The sequence below is a fragment of the Austrofundulus limnaeus genome, unplaced genomic scaffold (genome assembly GCF_001266775.1).
Source record: "Austrofundulus limnaeus strain Quisiro unplaced genomic scaffold, Austrofundulus_limnaeus-1.0 Scaffold320, whole genome shotgun sequence".
Lineage (NCBI taxonomy): Eukaryota > Metazoa > Chordata > Actinopteri > Cyprinodontiformes > Rivulidae > Austrofundulus > Austrofundulus limnaeus.
In genome coordinates, this window is record NW_013952722.1 from 260,293 (window position 1) to 261,679 (window position 1,387).

At 38.1% G+C, this 1,387-nt stretch overlaps 1 protein-coding gene across 9 annotated transcripts in view; it reads right to left on the bottom strand.

Moving 5' to 3' along the window:
• Nucleotides 1–1,387, bottom strand: part of dock9b (dedicator of cytokinesis 9b) — a 148,412-nt gene that overhangs the window by 9,045 nt on the left and 137,980 nt on the right. Inside the window, exon 54 of one of the 9 annotated variants that reach the window (XM_014022223.1) lies at nt 608–1,225. The exons of the other annotated variants lie outside the window; for them this stretch is intronic. Within the exon in view, the coding sequence (XP_013877677.1) occupies nt 1,213–1,225 (13 nt within the window). The 3' untranslated portion in view covers nt 608–1,212. Of the gene's footprint in view, nt 1–607; nt 1,226–1,387 lie in introns of those variants that run through there. 9 annotated transcript variants of the gene reach the window in all.

Sequence of the window (1,387 nt, forward strand, 5' to 3'; positions counted from 1 at the left end):
AATACTTAAGTATTTTCAAAAGTAAGTACTTTTACTTGAGTAGATTTTTGACTGAGTAACTTTTACTTGTAGTGGAGTAGATTTGACCATGAATATCAATACTTTTACTCAAGTACTAGAGTTGAGTACTTTGTCCACCACTGCTGACTGGTCTGAGGTGAGGCAGTGTATTTGCTCGGAGTGTGGCCAAGAAGCCATCAACAGGTAAACGCTGTCGTGTTCTGGGGTGACGTGTCATGTGGAAATCTGAGCGCAGATGGGACTTGCTGATCCGGTTGTCACATACCCTTACCCTTACCAAAATAAAAGCAGAAACACTAACCTTAATTTCATCTCTTTTCTTATCCTTTATTTGCCAATCTTAAGTTAAAAGTGCCAGTAAATTGTTTGGTTGTTAACATCAGAACTGACGTTTTACTGTTTTATATAAGTAATCTGAGTTTTAATGTGAACTGAAATTCGGACGCGAGTTTTTATCTCATTTAACTCTGAAGCTTGTTATAGGAATACCCACAATCCAGWGTACTTATGATTTGTTCAATTTGTGTAAATAAATGATTGCATAGTCTTTTATGAATCAACTTGAACTCGTCTGAACGTTCCCTTATTGTGTCACTTTTCACTTCGCACAGTCAAAATATTAAAGTAATGAGAAAATACCTTGGTAAAACTTTCTCTCATAACTTGGTTATGASAAGTATGTAGAGAGGCTTATTTAACATAAGTCCCTCCCTTACACTGAAATATCGAAATATTTCTTTCCTGATGCTGTATCCATTTTCTAAAGCACTGTATCAATACGTATTTCACTGAGGCTTAAAATGTAAACTTTCATGGCAGCAGATCATTCTTTTTGTAGTTTAGCCTCTGGCTGGTATTTGGCAGCAGTCAGACAGCCATTTGGTTTCTCCAATCCTGAGAAACCTGAGAGTATCATGCTAGCATTATAGTTCGTTAGCATTGTGAGTAAACATTAGCACTAAGTACCAATGGCTGAATCTGAGCTGATTAGACCGACACCTGCTGACTTCAAAGCTGAAGCAGGGGTGCCGTCTCGTATTTTAAGCCACATTGAAGTGTCCCATAGAGGGCGCTCTTTCTCCAGACTGTAGCCTGCAATCAGAGCTGTTACCTTATGGCAGGCAGGTAGGCATTTGTCTAGTGCAGTGTTTCCAAAGTTGGGGTCGGGACCCAAAGTGGGGTCCTGAAACATCAAGGTGGGTTCCTGAAAAGATTTTCTAAATTAATTACATTTTTTGCTTTAGTTGCCTAAAATGTATAAATGTAGAATAATAAATATTGTTACCATGTCCATGTTTAGTTGACCTGATACAAATGTTTATCATCCAAAAATAGTTGTAGTTGTGGGCACAAGTCTCTGCTACTG